General features: G+C 42.2%; 5 protein-coding genes across 6 annotated transcripts; 2 read left to right on the top strand and 3 right to left on the bottom strand.

Annotated features, from left to right (window-relative positions):
• Window positions 1–1,110: 1,110 nt before the first annotated feature.
• On the top strand, window positions 1,111–2,498 carry LOC129601762 (uncharacterized). Its single transcript, XM_055500641.1, has 2 exons — window positions 1,111–1,505; window positions 1,614–2,498. Exons 1-2 carry the CDS (start codon window positions 1,421–1,423, stop codon window positions 2,072–2,074), a joined length of 546 nt encoding a protein of 181 aa, XP_055356616.1. The 5' UTR covers window positions 1,111–1,420; the 3' UTR covers window positions 2,075–2,498.
• On the bottom strand, window positions 2,298–4,664 carry LOC129601752 (DNA-(apurinic or apyrimidinic site) endonuclease 2-like). Its single transcript, XM_055500629.1, has 2 exons — window positions 3,810–4,664; window positions 2,298–3,489 (listed from the first exon to the last, which is right to left on the bottom strand). The coding sequence occupies exons 1-2, from the start codon at window positions 4,352–4,354 to the stop codon at window positions 2,460–2,462; spliced, it is 1,575 nt and encodes a 524-aa protein (XP_055356604.1). The 5' UTR covers window positions 4,355–4,664; the 3' UTR covers window positions 2,298–2,459.
• A 186-nt stretch (window positions 4,665–4,850) lies between these two features.
• Window positions 4,851–7,717, top strand: LOC129602611 (uncharacterized). The gene is made up of 3 exons (XM_055501682.1): window positions 4,851–5,370; window positions 5,470–5,692; window positions 6,204–7,717. Exons 1-3 carry the CDS (start codon window positions 4,988–4,990, stop codon window positions 7,404–7,406), a joined length of 1,809 nt encoding a protein of 602 aa, XP_055357657.1. The 5' UTR covers window positions 4,851–4,987; the 3' UTR covers window positions 7,407–7,717.
• Window positions 7,582–11,911, bottom strand: LOC129602612 (protein O-linked-mannose beta-1,4-N-acetylglucosaminyltransferase 2-like). Its single transcript, XM_055501684.1, has 2 exons — window positions 10,633–11,911; window positions 7,582–9,139 (listed from the first exon to the last, which is right to left on the bottom strand). Exons 1-2 carry the CDS (start codon window positions 11,352–11,354, stop codon window positions 8,092–8,094), a joined length of 1,770 nt encoding a protein of 589 aa, XP_055357659.1. The 5' UTR covers window positions 11,355–11,911; the 3' UTR covers window positions 7,582–8,091.
• A 1,388-nt stretch (window positions 11,912–13,299) lies between these two features.
• LOC129599747 (26S proteasome regulatory subunit 7) lies at window positions 13,300–15,792 on the bottom strand. 2 transcript variants are annotated; one of them, XM_055498068.1, is made up of 4 exons: window positions 15,602–15,792; window positions 15,038–15,486; window positions 14,273–14,770; window positions 13,300–13,821 (listed from the first exon to the last, which is right to left on the bottom strand). In XM_055498068.1, the coding sequence occupies exons 2-4, from the start codon at window positions 15,425–15,427 to the stop codon at window positions 13,402–13,404; spliced, it is 1,308 nt and encodes a 435-aa protein (XP_055354043.1). In that variant the 5' UTR covers window positions 15,428–15,486; window positions 15,602–15,792; the 3' UTR covers window positions 13,300–13,401. The 2 variants fall into 2 exon arrangements, with proteins under 2 accessions (XP_055354043.1, XP_055354037.1); XM_055498062.1 differs by having other exon boundaries at window positions 15,038–15,463.
• Window positions 15,793–15,797: the final 5 nt, after the last annotated feature.

Below are 15,797 nucleotides of genomic sequence, written 5' to 3'. Positions count from 1 at the left end.
ATTAGTTCAGGATTAACCCACATAAATCTACTCCAAAAGCATAATTTACTATTAATCAGCAATTTGCAATAGTTTTGATTGTTTTATAATTGCAGAGTTTAATCTTTGCAAATTTACCATCTGGTAAAATCTCGAAGAAAAATAACCAACAATGGAATTTCTAGCTCAAAGCCTCATATGCCAATATATTGTGCTACCATGAAAATCGCTGTGATTGCAGATTCTCGTACGCACAATCATGAACGAACGCAGTTCATTACGGTACTATTAATATTCGTATATATATTTATGAACAAATTTTATGTTTAGCAATACTCGATTTTTGAGCATTTATGATTATTCTCCCGAACAGCTTGCTTGCACTGTACATAATACTACTCGTACACAGTCTGCATCGAATTACTTTGTATGTTAAAAAGGAAATATGTCTGAAACCAGCAACATGCACTGAAGGTCAAACGTAACGGTATAATTTTATACCTCATAGTTAAACTTATTCTAAGCTAAATTAATTTTTATTTCACGTACTAATATATTATCACTTATAACTAGTATTTATATAGTGCATAATTTACATAATTATCTATCTCAGGTACATTCACCGATTATGCTCGCCACTAACTTGTAAGTTTCCATTAAATTGTGTAACACATACATATGATAACATATCTATATTCAGTACTTGTATATATACGGATACTGTATATCGATATTATACATTTATTTTAGCCCGATGATCGAGTGTTCTGCCAAAGTTGGCGACTGCAGCGCGTATCAATTTTTTTTACTTATTTAACTATTTATATTTGACAAATAACGTTACGCCTTCGCAGATTTACACTAGTGAAAGTGAATGAATTTTAAAAACTGGAAAAACACCCAAAATCGTTGTTTATTTAATTTTATTTATTTGTACAATTTCGAATCTAAAGAATACTAACGCAACTAAACTAGCGTTTCACAAAAAATAAAAGTTTTTTTTAAAACATACTAGAACTATAATATCACAGTATCACTGTATAAAACTGTTGTATTTATGCACGAGCTAAAAATCATAATGGTAGGTCCATGTGAACCGTGAAACTCGAGCGTGTGCGGAACGATGTTTATCCGTTGGTCGGGTGTGCAAAAATGCAGACTTCATGCGTAGAATTATAAGTAAATAAATATAAGTATATATACCTAGTTGATCTATGGTAATACTCCTTTAAAAATCTTCGTAAATGCTACAAAATTCTCCGCGGTGTCGTACATTGTTCATTGTTGCTTTTCAAACCAGTTGATTTCTTCTAACTCAGCGTTTAGCTCATCCCGCTGTCTTTAGCCGCAGCTACGCATCCTATCACAAAAGTTTCGGAGTGATTTCTTATACATATACATTTCATTATTAAATTACATAATTAATGTTTTGGTGGCAAAGATGTTGCAGCAGCCATCACTGAACATGTTAATAACTGCTGTTCTGCTTTCGACCTGCATCATGGAACTTAAAGGCCAACTTACAGGTAAAATAACTGAACGCAGCTAAAGGTCAGACTCGCATTATTATGGTCCTAGGATCTTTAATATCCCGCTCTGTAACAACTGACAATTTTTCTTTTGATTATATATAGGCAGTACCGTTGAAGTGCACGGATGGCAGTCATCATGTTCCTCACGAGAAACCAACACACAACGCCCTTTACCATCACCAATGGAATGCGCACAAGCTTGTTCCCGAACAATTTCGTGTCACTTTGTTAACTTTGACACAACCAGCAAAGTCTGTACACTGGTCAGCAAGGATGCTCAGTGCTCGTACCTACCCGTATCCACTTCCGTTCTAGCCGCTACAACCACCAAGCATCTGACAATCAAGCCATCTACAGACATCTATGTTGGACGGCAAATTGCTTGGCTGGTTGTGGACGACAAAGAGACATGCAAAAAATTGTGCCAAATTGTGGCGAAATGCAATGCATCTGTGTTTCGCAGAGATGGAGCATGCTCACTGAAAACCATTCCACAGTCAGCTGAATTTGGACTGGATAAAACTGCCACTGCTTTTGTGGATTTAGCTTCACTTCGTCCATAGATTACGCGGCCCAGCGCTTGTTAAATCGATAATCCCAACTTTCAATCATGAAAAATAAACAAACTTTAAAAATCAGGATGTAATGATAATTTCCTGCAACTGATAACAGTTTCGTCCTTTGCTTTCCTTTGGAGACCAATAATTTTCAATGTCCACTGTGATGATTCGCGGTCAACCTTCACTGTCACAATAACATCGATCTTTGACAGTATCACTTACGTACATGATGCGAGTCATTTCATCCGTGCTTCGAATTTTTGTAGTTTGCACAACTAATACTGAACACAATTACACAAAATTCTAGATCATTATGCAAGGTGCATATCAATGAACAGGTAGCAACAGATCATTTTTAAAACTACAAACAAGTATATCACACAAAGCATTAAATCCATCTAAAGAAATTACATCGAGCATTAGGATCACCAGGCACACCCGGCGGCTTTGAGCACAGATAAAACTGCTTACCCTTGTTGGGACCTTTTTTATTCACTTTCTTCATGATGCAAGCCTGACCACAGTGACAAGTCGGAGGCGGTCGTGGACCTTTGAGCAATTTTTGCCATTGAATCCTAGCCGCATCACTATCACTATCTGTCGTATCCGATACGACACTGGCACCGGATGACTGTGAACTACATGTATCAAGGCAAACAACGTCCGGCGACGCAGGCGATTCTGCTTTAACAGATGCTTCAACGGGGTTTGTGGCGACTACAGCGTTAATCACATCGGTCCTCTTTCCGAAAAAATTCGTCAAAGACATCTGTCCTTTACTCTTCGTGACATTTAACGAGGCAGATTTCACGAGTTTGTTCGTGGTGATAACAGTTTCCGTCAATTTCAGCTTCTTTACAGACGGCTCGGCTTCCTGCGTAACTGTCTGGCTTCGAAAAAAAGCATGAAGAGTTTGCTGTTTCCCTTGAAATTCTGGCATGTATTTCGTACACAATGATGGACACTTTTCCGCGGCGATACATTCCACACCCAGGGTAGCGCGTACAGGGCAGTGATCAGATCCTTGAATTTCCGCTCGTATTTCACAAGCAACAAATGCAGTCTTTATCAGATCATTATCAGCGATAATATAATCCAACCGGCAACCATAGTTGTTATGCCGAGCCCCAGTGGAAGTTGACCAACAGGTGTACGCGCATTTCGTTGTTGGCTGAAAATACCGGAAGGCATCGGTGAATTTTGCGCTGGAAACCGGTGGCTGACTGAGTGTGTCACTTTTATCATTTTCGCAAGTCAGGGGAACGCCATCTTCGGACGATGGGGCAGAAGCTGGAAGAACGATTGAGTGGTCCAAAAGAAAATCGTTCATCCAAAGGCGGTAGGGATTTTCGGTCCAAGAATCGCACGTGTCTATTGGTCGATGCGAAGTGTTGAGATCCCCAACAATAATCACATGCCTAAGCAATAAAAAAAAAGTAAATCACCGTTTAACTAAACACAACTAATTTAAATCATGCAGACAAAACCGAAATTGCCCTGGTGAATACAAACCAGCTCCGAAATAATTAGGTGTTGACTGTCTAAAGACTAAACAACAAAATTTTTAGTTCTACCGAGTACTACGTATACTTGCAAATACTGATTAAATGAAAAATACTGATTAAATGTGAAAAGCCCAGTTACAACATCAAAATGTACGATAAATTTTCATAAAACATTTTCATTTACCTACCTTATCAAACTTAAGGCAGCACAATGGCAGAAAGAAAATACTTACTTTCCTGCTGTCAGCAAAGCTTCAGCGCGCTTTTGCAGACACGCAAAAAAATTTGCCTTATAGGCTTTCCTGTCATCACGTTCCTTGTCGATATGCGGACAATAAACATTAATAACACACACAGTCTGCAACCGTCCCTCCTTGTCCCGGAACTGATGTTCTGTGATGACAGTGCGGCCCTCCCCGTCCAGATCCTTCAGTTCTCCGTCAGGGAAGTCCGTCAAATTTCCATAACAGCCCACCGTATCCGCCGCAGGCTGCCGTCCGTTGGCTGTGGCAAGATACCCCGAAAGGCCCTCTTCCGCGGCAACGGGTCGCACACGATCCCGACAGTAGTTGACAACACCGGAATATCCGGCTCGTTTCCGCGAGTAGGAGAAGTACGCGTTGTAGCCGTCCACCAGCGCCGTACTGGCTGTTTGCATTTCCCGAGTGATCTTCGTCTCTTGCAGGCAGATAATGTCGGCGTCGAGACTATCCAGTAGGGCCTTCAGACTTCCGGATGTGGCCCGAATACCGTTGATGTTCCAGGTGACGATTTTCATTCTTAGCAGTATGCCGACGCTTGCGACTTTGCAGCAATACAAGGTCGTAAGGATCCGGATGGATGTCGAGCAGAGTGCAGTCACAATTTATGGACAGCGGGACGACTGGTATTTACAGCCATCTAGTAGCTAACCGTTCTGATTTCTTAGTTCCCCAGACATATGGGCTGCATTGGATGGTACGGGTTCGCACTTCGCAGCGAAAGAAGGCCGGAAGAATTAGGAATTCCCATTCGAAAAAAATGGACTTCGAAAGCGGAAAGTTAAAATATTTCGCTGTTTGAATCGGTTTGAAGAACAGCTTTGTTTAAAAAACATAAGCAATCCACTGCTAGATTTCAGCGGATATCCGGCGGCTTGGCGCCACACTTCTGGGCGCTTTACTAGCTAGTCTCTGTGGAATACGCAACCGCCAAGGCAGGCACACATTTTTGGCTACCTTTCAGGTTTTGGCTTTGATAATAACGTATCCAAAAAAGTCTGTGGCATACCATAATATAGGTTGAGTGATTTTGTTTATTAAACGCTGAAGAATTACTGGTAATTTTTTCCATCGTCGCTCTCGAGTACAATTTGGGACGCGAATTCTGCAGTCGGTTTCCGGTTCTGTCTTCGGTGGATGATTCAGGCACAATGTGCCTTTGCAGCGGAATCAAGCTCTCCACCACTTACGTTGTTGTACAGCGACTCCTGATGCCTTACGCAGCTGCTCCGCGATATGCTGCTTCCTGGACAAGACGCTATCACACCGTTCCTAGCCCGAAATCATCTCGATCCATACCGCAGTACATTCGGATATCTCCATGGGGACCTCGTCCCGGCGAAATGTCGGCAGTCGAGGTGGATAACAGCGATGAGGTGTATGGCATAAAATTACCACGTGCTAAGAAAGGCAGTATGGATCCCGATGGATTTAGGCACGTTGGGGAGGTACTGCGCAAGTATAATATGAACGCCAAAGAAATCCAGGGTAATCCTGTATTATTCTCCATGCCTGCCAGAGAAATTGAGCTAAGGTGAAGAATTTGGTGCGGTGCTCGTAGCAGTTGCGGCTTTTTGATCAGTTTAATTTTTTGTTGCCCGTTTAGGAGTAAAAACATTTACACTGACTGTAGGTTGGAAAGTTTTAAAGAGTGCGGATGGGAAACATTCTCAGCGGATATGATTGTTTTTGCGAACAGCCTTTTTACCAAACGTACGGCGCGCGATCTTATTGGATCGGAAAGTGAGAGTGTAACGCGCAGTGTTCTGCGGTGTTTACTGGATGAACTGCAAGTAGACGAATCTCGACAACAGCAGCTGCTCAGCAGTATATCTGCATCAGCCACCGCTTCATTGGTAAACCGACCAGTTTACATTTAGAGCTCTCAGAATTGATCATGCTACAGAAAAATCATGTATTCGTGGTTTTTAATTTAATAAATTACCATATTATTAAAAACTGGGGATCTGAAGTACCTGTACAACTGGTTGTTTTCCATCAGCTAAGTATTTTAAAATGATTTTTGTGCGAAAGTTTTGCTTAATTATGTTTAGCGAATACTATATTGTAACTTTGTAAGCCACAGTCTTGATGTCAAAATAACCGGTTGACTGTTTTGGTGCGCCCGTGCGGGTGTGATAGTCTGTTTTTCTTAGGGTTTTTGGAATTTCTTCAGTTTTTTAGATTTCTGAAGTCTTCTCCAGTTTCTTACGTTTTTTAGGTTATTTAGGGTTTCCTTGTCTAGCTTTTGTAAGTACAGTGCATTCTGCGGGCGATTGTCCTGGTTTAAAGAATAATTCTTTTTCAGTAATTTTTCATTTGCTTATATAATGATGGCTGAGGAATAACGCTGAAGTAATTTTGCAGACGCTGCATGATTGTCGATGTTTGGCGCTGCGCCAGTACCTTCGTTCGCTGTACACGGAGGATGAGATCTCACGGACTCTGGCCATCGCCATGAAAGCGGTCGGTGCCATCCGCACGGTCAAGGGTATTAAGCAGGTGTTGCGCTATCTGCAAGAGGATTTCAAACTGCCTATCGAGCGCATTTTTAAATACGAGGTGCTCCTCACCAGAGACGAAATACACTTAGAAGAGCATCTACGCAATCCCAAGTTCATGGAGTTCGATTTGCGGGTGATTGCCAGCAATTATCCGCGCGTTATTTGCGTCCCTGCGCAACATCTAAGACAATTCGAGTCCGTCCTGACCGAACACGGTTTTACTCCGTTCCAGCTGACACGTGCGTATTTCCTCACCTCCCTAAACCCTGCAACCGTGGCGAAACGTTTGACCGCGTTGAAAGCCGATCCGGATTTGTGGAAGTTTAAGGAGCATCCTAGTTTTCTGGAATTGGTGGTGCGTTATGTAGACGTGATGCGGCGTTTAAGCTTTCTCCGCATTATGAAGGTTAAGGATTTCGGACTGGATTTGTTGATATGTCATCGGAAGAAGTTCCATATCACGACCAGTCATAACATCACCCACGCATCGACACCCCGTGTGAACCCTAATTACCTGTTTCACGTAGCGGAATACCTGGGAACATCCTTATGCGAAGTCCGAAAACGGATGCGTGCGCAGATCAAAAGCATACCGCTTTATGCTGGCAACGAGAGGGACGTTCTGGGCGTATTGCAGTGTTTGACTGATTGTGAAATCACAAAGCAGCAGATACTGGAGGCGTTGAGTATTGTCTTGTACCCTGCTGAGGTCGTTAAACGACACCTGGAGGCAGTGCTTAATGAACCGGGAATGAATGAACGACGGCAGCAAAAAAACTTTCTGCATTATGCGATTTTTACCATGGAAAAGGAAAGTAATTTTGGGGGGCCGGCGGCATGGTCTCCAGTTGGCGGTGCGAGTGTTTCAGAAGAAGGGGATGAGTGGGAGATTTCGCCTGCGGCATCGGTCGCAGTAATTACTCCAGCTGTTCGTAGTGCGATGTCAGAACGTCTGTCTCAACATTTCCCCGCATCGGAAGATGATGAAAAAGATGCAGTAATCGTGGAAAATAACAAGGACGTTGGCAAAGAGCAGGATACAGATAAAGAGTGGTTTCATGATTGATGCTCTTTCTTTTTGAAAGCTCATCGCACATCCGTTATAAAACGCTGTTCAGATTCGATTCTTTTTTGTTTCTGGATTACAGTACGCCTGCCGGTCCAAGTGGTTCAAATTTCAAAATATCTAAATGTTTATGTGAAATGTTCGAATGTAAACGTTCAAGATGCTCATTCGGGCAATCAAAGTTTTTTATGGTTTCATGTACAGCGCTAACTGCTTAAGCAAACAGAATATATAACTTTTGTGATTGATGGACCACGAAGCACAGTCACACTGCGGTATTAAGATAGAAAGATAAAAATCCTAGCGGAGAAGAGCACTACATACCGACAGAAAAGGCGCCAAAAACTTGAAAACATTAAAAACAATATAACTGTAATTACACACAAGAGGGCTCTTGGCGGCCGGTAAGCACAACTCTTTTGAGATATTAAGATGTCACCATCTTAGGTTTCCACAGGAATACGAGATCACTGGTAATGAAGGACAGATGCATCAAAATCCCAGAAGCTAAAAGCAATAATTATACGATAAATTTTACAGCTAAAAACTTTGGCGAAGAAACAGCCGGGTGCCAAAATTGCAATCTCGGCTTGAGCAGAGAAGGTTAATGGCAGAAATATGTGCCGAGGTTACTGTAATTATGCTGAACGTCCTCAAATATAGCGTTGATAAATTTTGATTCTTCTCAAAGATTGATACATTTGCCAGGAATGCCATGACCTAATCCTGAAATACCATCTATCTGAGAGGAAATCCACACATAATATGTTCCCTTCTCGTTTGCCGGTATTTCGATATGTATCTCCGGTGTATAATACGGTGTATAGGTTGGCTCTCCCATTTTCTGTATTTTTACGGAATATTGAACACTTTTATTGCCAAGATATTTAAGATTCCACGGAACATCCCAATCGATGTGAAATACGCCGCTCTGATTGAGGAACGAGCAATTAATATTCCGCACCGCACTGGGGACCAAATCTTCAGCATTTTCCGTAGCATTGACCGTACTGTTTATGCGTCTTTCGCGTTCCATCAAGGCGCCGGCTGCTACTGTGGTAAATGACGCCACATCGACGATAGTATCTTGGTAAATCCTGTACAAAAAGACGGGATCCATGCAGCAGCGATGGGGACCAACGGGAACTGTCTCGTTAATGCTTATCTGTTCTTCTACGGACAAATGGATAATCCCCCCGTACTCCGGCTTATAATTGGGATGGACGACAGTGTTAGCGGAATCTTTGTTTTCCCAGGCCCGATAGATCAAATTCACTCCGCTAATCCCGGCTAATGTTTTGTACGGAGTATAGCTGTCGGCCGGCACAGCGTAGGGGAATAATTCAACCACCACAGCGTTTTCCGGTAGGAACATACTTAGTACCAGCTGTGCTCCGTGCACCGACACAAGCATAGTGGCGTTCTCCAGTAAATGCACAATTTCCGCCAGAGAGTGTGTTTCAAAGTTGATACTGACGACACGCAACTTAAACTCAGCGGAAATTGCGTGGATTAGGTCGGCTTCGTTGATGATGCGCCGGTTGGTTTTGCGGCTAAAGAATACAGCATAAGGATACTTCTGGCGTACACGGACAGCGAAGCGCGGCATATCGATGTCATATTTCTGAATTTCCAAACCAGACCGAACAAATTCAACAAAAGACCGGATGTTTTGCCCAGAAAGGGGGATGTTGGAAACTGGTCCTTGAGGACGATCAAATCCATATTGATACCTAGGTAAAAAACACTTTCAGCAACCTGTTCCAGAGAATCAGCACCGAAAGGTGATAATGAGATAAAAATATAAAACACTGTCAGAAAACCGAACTGAGCAAGGGCGAATAAAAATGCTACAAAAACTCAGTGTATTGTACAACAAACAGCCGCAGTTGTAATTAAAGTAGCCAGTTATAAGCGGCCATGATGTACACTACCTCCGGCTCCAACCATCTCATAAAAACGATCAGTAATACATAAAACAACTGTGTCAAACTACCAGCAGGCATACTTTGGGCTATAATTTTTGAACTGTAATTGGCGACTCTTACATGACACCAACAATATATGAGTGCATGTGTTAAAATAATCGGGATGATGCGATTGTTCAGAAGTACTCTAAGTCTCTAACTGGTATGTTTAGTGTTTGTTTGTTTGTTTATTTCAGCTTGATGTCTACTACGATCAAGACCGTTATCCTGCACAAGCCAGAAGGTAGTAGGCAATCTCAAAAGAAACTGCTGTCGCAGCAACCGCTCATAAAAAAGAAACAAGGAAGTTAAGGTGGAAAAATTAAACTTCAATAATTTAATAATTTTCCGCCCCTCTGTCGCCTTTCCTTTCCAGTACACATTTGTGAATTTGCTCATTAAATAACCATACTTACACACAGATCACCTGCTACTAAATATTGTGAGCACTCCACAAGTTTGTACAACTACGATCTAACTACGGTTATCTACTACTAGCAAGCAAATTCATCCATGTGCGCTGGATGATGTCCTCAACTTATTACAAAAAGACAATTTACACAGGGTACATACACGCGATGAACCAAAGCAAACAAGATCATGTTCATCTGAACGGATGAAAATTCAATGTCAATCAGATATAATTTGAAATGCAAAACCTAGCGGATTTAAAAAACGATCACATCGATCGGCGAGAATTGATACTGGTGACTGGTGAGACTGGGATACAGTCACTATAACATTACTGTACTAGTATACGTATAGTAGAGTGCAAATTCTGCAAATAAATGATATAATCCAGGCTATCCAGCGGATCGGGAAAGAAAATATATATCTTTTTCTACCTATCATTGCACGTTGTTTTTCGAAGAAAAATTATGCCGTAAAACAAAATTAATAACCTTTTTTAAAAACGTTGATGCGTACTTCGTACTTTGGGTCATACCGGCAAGGTGAAACCGGCATAAATTTTTTTACAGCTTTTCGTGTACCTCTGTACGTTTCGTTTTTATTTAATAGCGTAGGCATTTAGATAATAAGTATTCAACACGGGAACAAAATTTAAAGGATAGGCGTGGAGGTTATTATCCCAAAAATTCATTTTTGCGCGATATGCCTAATCCATACTCTACAGTCAACAGAAAACAGCTGAATCTGAAATATCGCTATTTGGTGGACCTATGCCCTGAGCAGCGGGCGCTTAATGATTTTTCAACGCAAAGGAAAAATCAATTGCCATCACAAGGCATTTAGCTTACCATCGCGTATTAGCCGGAGCACCGACGGCAGCCGTACCAAAGCAAATTAAATCAGCCTCTGAATCCTGCAGGCCCTCGGCTTTCACTGTCGATTTCAATAAGGGATGATGGGAATTTGGAAATGTCCGCGAACGGAACAACCGGTACAGATCCAAGTGCTCGCTTTGACCGTAATCATCCACAAAAAACACCCGATAATCCCGAGCACCGGCATGCTCTAGATCATTGAGGGTAAAAAACAACGGCAGTAAATCATCATGCACCACATGCATGAGATTATCCGGTTTGAAGCGCTTAAACAGCACCACTTTATCCGGCAGTATGGTCGACGACAAATTGCCCTTACGCACGGCTTTCTCCGGGATGTCCACGTAATTAAAGTACAGCTTAGCATTACCGTGCTGTTCCACGCCGCCCGTTAAATCGGCCAGCGCTTCCTGGCGATTACGCGGCAATCCCTGTCGCACGGATTGCGCGCCGTGCACAAACACAAACACATCCTCTTTGTGATGGTAGCACAAATTCTTAAAATAACAGCGCCGTGTCAGGACATCCTTTCCCGAGCACCACACCGACGAAACCGGGACTTTGGTGTTGCTGGCCACTTCATGCTCGGCGGAGAACATGAGGATGAGCGTGATCACCGCCAGCAGATGGACGATGAGAAAGACGATGAGCAGCTTAGCCAACATGGTGTAGGAGTACTCTTCCTTCTGCGCCATGGGAGCGGATGTGAGTGGAGACTATATTAATGCACTTAACGCGGGCCAGACGGCAAAGCTGCAGGGAACCTCAATCACGGAATACAGGAGCAAGGGAGAGCGCGGGCACAGAGAGCAGCGCCTGAGTTCAGCTGTCACTTGTGTGTTTGCTCAGTCAGCAGATATAACCACGGACCAACCAACCAGTTGCTCTTCACAGTAGGCTTGGTTTCATAATGATGATGCCCATTTACGGCTGAAGACACCGATTGTTATGGGAAAATGGTGAACTTAACATTTCCTGGATGAAATCAAATGAAGACGCATTGTACATGGGATTTGATGGGGATAAAGCCAGGAACGTCAGCGGCACTTAAGGCAGGAAGTGTAAAATTTCTCTTGTATTCATCGGCTCGGACGCTGTAACCGCAGAATAAAAGATCAATCGATAAAACTACCATAATTACTGTCGCCGCGGAAAGCAAAGCAGAAACACTTCTCCGGGATTTTCAACTTGCATCTGGGGATGTAATCATGTACGTGACAAACTGCAAGTACGGTAGCACTGACAAAGCCACTCCTGCACACTGCTTATTGCCTTTAATACTGGCATGCAGGCTTGCAGCCAGCGAGTACATAGCAATCGCTGAGTCCCAACAGAAAATATGAAGATTTGCTTTTTGCATCATTTGAACAAGATTTGTGAAGGTTTGTGCAGCCGTACATATCTATATACAGTATTTATTTATTAAGTTTAATATTGTGTAAGTACTTACAGAGTGCTGTATTAATTATTGCGGCTAAATAAAAAGGTAAAATTGCACAATACTTTTTCAATAACTGCTGTACCTCTTTCTTATTAGAATAATAAAATTACAGTTACAAAATCAACTACTGTAATTATAAAAACTTCTGCAGTCCATTGTGAAGCCTCTTGAAACTATCATAAAAACTTCCATTTTCATATAAAAACTCATGAAATTCATAACCATAATTTGAATTTTAAACTGAAACATTTACCGGCTTCTGAGGTTGCTTTACTGTGCAATCTGCATCGCTTGCAGTCGGCAAGGTGCTTCAGCGCATACGTACGTGCTATACCGCAATAATTTCCGTGTTCTTTCCACTCTGTTTAAGTATGAAAACTGTATATGGCTGCGTGCACGGGTGACCTTTTTGAGTCCGCACGGGTGCTGGCTGCGTGCACAGACTTTTAAATACATATATTGAATATCTTTTAATTTTAGTTTCTAATTACATATAATTCGTAACCTTTCTCTCACTTTATTCCATAATGATTGATTTTTCAGCGCTTCTGAGGCCTATTTTGTGGTATTCGGCGATTGAGACACAGTCAGAGAAATTTCTTCTTCTGGTCAGGCATTTGTCAGATCTCCCTGTGACAAGAGTGAAAGGTGCATGCTCATAGCTTCGTACGCGGCCTTCGGATGATCTCGCATCGTTTCCGGTTCGGATGTTGCCGTTCCCGGGTCAAGCCCGTAAACCCATGCGTTGGCCGTTGTAATTAGCAAAGAGCTACATACCGTATCAACGCTCTTTTGTTTCGGACAGTATACCCTGGCCACATCCACCTCGCTTGTCTCTCATATAATTTTATTGAATGACCATTAGGCGCTCAGGGTCCGTTTCCGTCGCAATATTCCAAGTTTCCAACCCAAAAATCGGCTTCAAAACAAGTTTAAACCATTTTAACTTTAATACCAGATTCTGAATAGTGAATACCTTGTGCGCGGATTATTTAACTTATTTTGTACAAACTTCTGTACTTACCATTAGAGCGCTTGAGCGATCTCACTTTTTGAGCATACACTTCATATACTTTGTAAATTATCTCACATGTACATTCTGCTATATAATCATTTACAGGTGAATAAATCCCGAGCAGTTAATTTGCACATTACGAATAGTTAATGTACTAGTTCGCTGCAATTTAAGGAATGAGAAGCGATAATAATGAGTTTTATGAAAACGAAAGTCAGCAAATCTAACACAAAATGTAATCAGAAAATGTTTCTGCAAGGTAGCACGAGAAGCCACAAAATTTAATTTAATTATAAGTCATATATTTCGGTGTAGAACTAAACTTGGCATATGCCTTAATGACTTTATTAACAGCATCCAAGAAATCCTTCTCCGTGGCCAGTTTACGCCGCGCTCGAATAGCGTACATCCCGGCTTCCGTGCACACACTGCGGATATCCGCCCCTGTTGAGTTGGGACACAATCGGGCCAACAGCTCCCAACGGATATCCCTCTCGACGCTCATAGATCGTGCGTGAATCTTAAAAATGTGCGCGCGACCTTCCATGTCAGGCAGGCCAAACTCCACTTTACGATCCAATCGACCTGGGCGGACTAGAGCAGGATCAAGGGTGTCGGGACGGTTGGTGGCCATCAGGACTTTAATGTTACCGCGCGGATCGAAGCCATCTAATTGATTGATGAGTTCCAGCATTGTGCGCTGAACCTATAACAACCAAAAATTTGGATTCAGCAGAACAAACGACAAAAAAATGGCTATAATAATTTGCAACTCCCAATCTGAAAAACGAAAGTATCAGGGTTGCGATTCGAAGCTGTTCGACAGCGGAAAATTAAATTTAGTATAAGTCAGTAATAAAAACTCTGTAAAAAAACAGTAATAAAAACTCTGTAAAAAAACAGGGTATTTATTACTCGTCACGAAAATTACATGGTTAAACACTAAATGGTTAATTTGATACTCACATAAAGCAACCAAAACCGAAAGTTCTTCCAATGCGGTTAGCAGTTACTGTACTCAATGAATCAAGCGAAAAAATAAAAAAATCAACCAACCGCAAATAAATCAAGTATAGTACGAAGAAAAAAATCTATCTGCAATCATTTACTGCTCAGACATTTGTATTGTACATTCAGTGTCGTTTTGTACACAGTACCTCGTTATCAGTGCCATCACCGTCACTTCCACGCGTGCCACCAATAGCATCGACTTCATCAAAGAAAATCAAGCATGCTTTCTTCGTTCTGGCCATTTCGAAGAGTTCGCGGACCATTCTGGCTCCTTCACCGACATACTTTTGTACCAATTCCGAACCGATCACGCGAATGAAACAAGCGTCGGTTCGGTTAGCGACCGCCCGCGCACAGAGGGTCTTGCCCGTTCCGGGTGGGCCGTACAACAGCACTCCTTTGGGTGGGTCAATGCCAAGATTCACGAAACGCTCGGGATGAAGAAGTGGTGTTTCTAAGACTTCTCGCAGTTTCTCAATTTGTTCCTTACAACCACCCACGTCAGCGTAGGTAACATCGGGCTTCTCTTCCACCTGCATCATGGTCACTGTGGGATCGATCTTGGGAGGAAGAGGAATGTGGATCTGATATTTATTGCGATCAACACCAACACGCATTCCTTCTTCGATATCAGTGGGTGCCACCTGAATCGAAATAACAAAACCATGAGCCCATTTTTACAATTTCACAACAGAAAAACTGATAAGTACTGGAACAATTTATCCACGCCGTAATTTTTAAAAAGATAGTCCAGAATAATGCATCTGATGCATAGGTGATATCATGTAGTGCCTTCTACCTACTTTCAAATGTGCCACCGTACTAAGAACGTTAAGCGGAGAATAAAAAAATGCAAATGTCTAACCGTACGAACTGCTTCATTTTTCAGGGTTTGTTTTCAAAATACGCACCTGGTCACCCAGATCCACAACAAATTTGGCAAACTGCTTCACATTTATAATATAGTGGTTTTCATCGTTTTCTCGCTGAATAATCTTTGTACATCGGGCCACTTGCAGCGGCTGTTCTGTCTGCAGAATCTGCTTATCCGCAGCGAGATCCCAGAGCGCAGGAGCAGCGAGACCAGTGTCAGACTCCTTGATCCCCGTCAGGTCGTTCACAGATTTCGTCAGTTTCGTGATATCATCCTCCGTCTGCTTGATGGCATCGTAATAGTAGCCAGTTCCGTATTTTTTAAACAACGCTATGTCGGCCTCGGTGAGGGATTCTATGGGTTTTTCCTCCTTGGACGCGTCGTCCTTGCGCACAGAGCGCATGTCATCACCAAGATAGTCAGGCATTTTATATCGCGCGCGATCAGGAAATCCTTTGGCCTCCTGAAGAACAAACAGTGAGCCTTCTAAAAAAATAGTTTCCTTAAAATTACGGAATCGTGCACTACTTATATTTCTGATGCTACTGCTAGGTTGTTTTTGTTTAATTTAAGTATGTATGATGTATATTATCTATCTCACCACAAATCCTGCCGCTGATGTGGAGTTTTTCCAGCTCTCTGCAAACAGACAGGCTTTTCTGATTCAGAGGTAACCCGTTTGTCCGAAAGCTCCGCTTCCAGATTTAATAGGAAATCCAAATAAAATCTGAAATTTTTTTACTGTTTACAACTTTACACTACTATATGATATGCAGTTTACTTGTGCTTCTGCGTGT

Source organism: Paramacrobiotus metropolitanus, unplaced genomic scaffold (genome assembly GCF_019649055.1).
Source record: "Paramacrobiotus metropolitanus isolate TYO unplaced genomic scaffold, Prichtersi_v1.0 Parri_scaffold0000004, whole genome shotgun sequence".
Lineage (NCBI taxonomy): Eukaryota > Metazoa > Tardigrada > Eutardigrada > Parachela > Macrobiotidae > Paramacrobiotus > Paramacrobiotus metropolitanus.
The sequence above is the reverse complement of the archived record's forward strand: the minus strand, read 5'-3'. Positions and strand labels throughout refer to the sequence as shown.